The sequence below is a fragment of the Phalacrocorax carbo genome, chromosome 26 (genome assembly GCF_963921805.1).
Source record: "Phalacrocorax carbo chromosome 26, bPhaCar2.1, whole genome shotgun sequence".
In the NCBI taxonomy this organism is placed as follows: Eukaryota; Metazoa; Chordata; class Aves; order Suliformes; family Phalacrocoracidae; genus Phalacrocorax; species Phalacrocorax carbo.
Genome location: NC_087538.1, coordinates 357554 through 359482, shown reverse-complemented (window position 1 = coordinate 359482; position 1929 = coordinate 357554). Strand labels below are relative to the sequence as shown.

The window sequence follows — 1929 nt, the reverse complement described above, 5'->3', positions numbered from 1 at the left end:
AACAAGCCCTTCTGCGATTGGCGTGGTTTTGTCTGACAGATTCTGAATATCCAGCCTGTTCCCCCGCCACATTCCCACGCACCCTGTGCAGCAGGGCAGGGATGACTCCTCGAGAGGCCACACACAGAGTTCTGGCTGCTCAGCCAGCACACAGTGAGGCTCAAGTCAGGGACCTGAATGAAACTTTCCCCAGAGGTATAAAAAGTTTTGCGTGACACAGTGGGAGGATCTAAAAGAAATGGCATAGTTTTTGCTCAGAGAAACCTGTCTTAACTTGTCTTTGTCTTTTCCTATAGGACCCACGCCCAGAGGCAGCAGATGTCCAACAGCAGCTCCATCACCCACTTCCTCCTCCTGGCGTTCGCAGACATGCGGGAGCTGCAGCTCCTGCACTTCTGGCTCTCCCTGGCCATCTACCTGGCTGCCCTCCTGGGCAACGGGCTCATCGTCACCGCCATCGCCTGCGACCACCGCCTCCACGCCCCCATGTACTTCTTCCTCCTCAACCTCTCCCTCCTCGACCTGGGCTCCATCTCCACCACTCTCCCCAAATCCATGGCCAATTCCCTCGGGGACACCAGGGGCATCTCCTACGTGGGATGTGCTGCACAGCTCTTTTTCTTTTTCTTTTTGATGTCGGCAGAATTTTTTCTCCTCACGGTCATGGCCTACGACCGCTACGTGGCCATCTGCACACCCCTGCACTACGGGACCCTGCTGGGCAGCAGAGCTTGTGCCCTCATGGCAGCAGCTGCCTGGGCGAGTGGTTTCCTCTATGCTCTGCTGCACACGGCCAGTACATTTTCACTGCCCCTCTGCCATGGCAATGCCCTGGGGCAGTTCTTCTGTGAAATCCCCCAGATCCTCAAGCTCTCCTGCTCAGACACCTACCTCAGGGAAGTCGGGATTCTTGTCGTTAGTGCCTGTTTAGGGTTTGGCTGTTTTGTTTTCATCCTTTTCTCCTATGTGCAGATCTTCAGGGCCGTGCTGAGGCTCCCCTCTGAGCAGGGACGGCACAAAGCCTTTTCCACGTGCCTCCCTCACCTGGCCGTGGTCTCCCTGTTTATCAGCACTGGCACATTTGCCTACCTGAAGCCCCCCTCCATCTCCTCCCCATCCCTGGACCTGGTGGTGGCAGTGCTGTACTCGGTGGTGCCTCCAGCAGTGAACCCCCTCATCTACAGCATGAGGAACCAGGAGCTCAAGGATGCAGTGGGGAAACTGATCACTGGATGTTTTTCAGGTGCAAGAAACTGCTTGTTGCCTTCTCCACAGCACTCAGAATGGAACTCATGACAAGCCTATTTTACCTTGAAATATTTTTGGGGTGTGTGCAAGTGCACAATAAAGTTTTATTATCTATCCCACTTCTAATTCACTGTCTACTGTTGAATTTGACCCAGAGATTGTGTAAATGAGGAACAGTGCACTCTGTGTATTTAAACAAAAAAAAAAGGACCCTGCATCAACTTTTTTGTGCAAGACCCTTCCTCTGAGACCTCTATGAAGCTGCAGGGGCCGTGCCTGTGGACGTAGGTGGGGGGAAAAAGAGTCCCGGCACAGCAGCGCTGCCAGGGAGCAGCAGCTCTTGGTCTTTTCAGAGCTGCTCTCTTCCCACGTCCACACTCTCCTCCTGAGCTGCTGAGCGGGTGTAAGGCCTGAGTGCTCTTGGAGATTGGTCACGGTCCTGCTGTGTTCTAGTGCTGTGCGTTCAGGAAGGCACATAACACCACAACACCGTTTCCATCAGGAAAGGGCATCTCCTGAGTGCAGTACCTGAAGGCTTATGTCTTCTTCCAGAGTTGCTCTCAAGAGCATGCCCAAGGAATCGGTTCATTGTTTTGCTTGCTCTCCATGGGCTCAGTGAGATGAGGTCATGGTCCCAGTAGGGCCTTCAAGGGACTGAGGGCTGGTTCAGGTGGTGCTTGT

The 1929-nt window shown here is 53.9% G+C and overlaps 1 protein-coding gene across 1 annotated transcript; it reads left to right on the top strand.

The window, feature by feature from the left end:
* The first annotated feature begins 318 nt into the window (after positions 1-318).
* On the top strand, positions 319-1296 carry LOC135317451 (olfactory receptor 14C36-like). The gene has a single exon (XM_064473743.1). The coding sequence runs from the start codon at positions 319-321 to the stop codon at positions 1294-1296; it is 978 nt and encodes a 325-aa protein (XP_064329813.1).
* Positions 1297-1929: the final 633 nt, after the last annotated feature.

Excerpts from the sequence above, each read along its gene's own strand:
- LOC135317451 (XM_064473743.1), top strand. The coding sequence starts at position 319 with ATGTCCAACAGCAGCTCCATCACCCACTTCCTCCTCCTGGCGTTCGCA.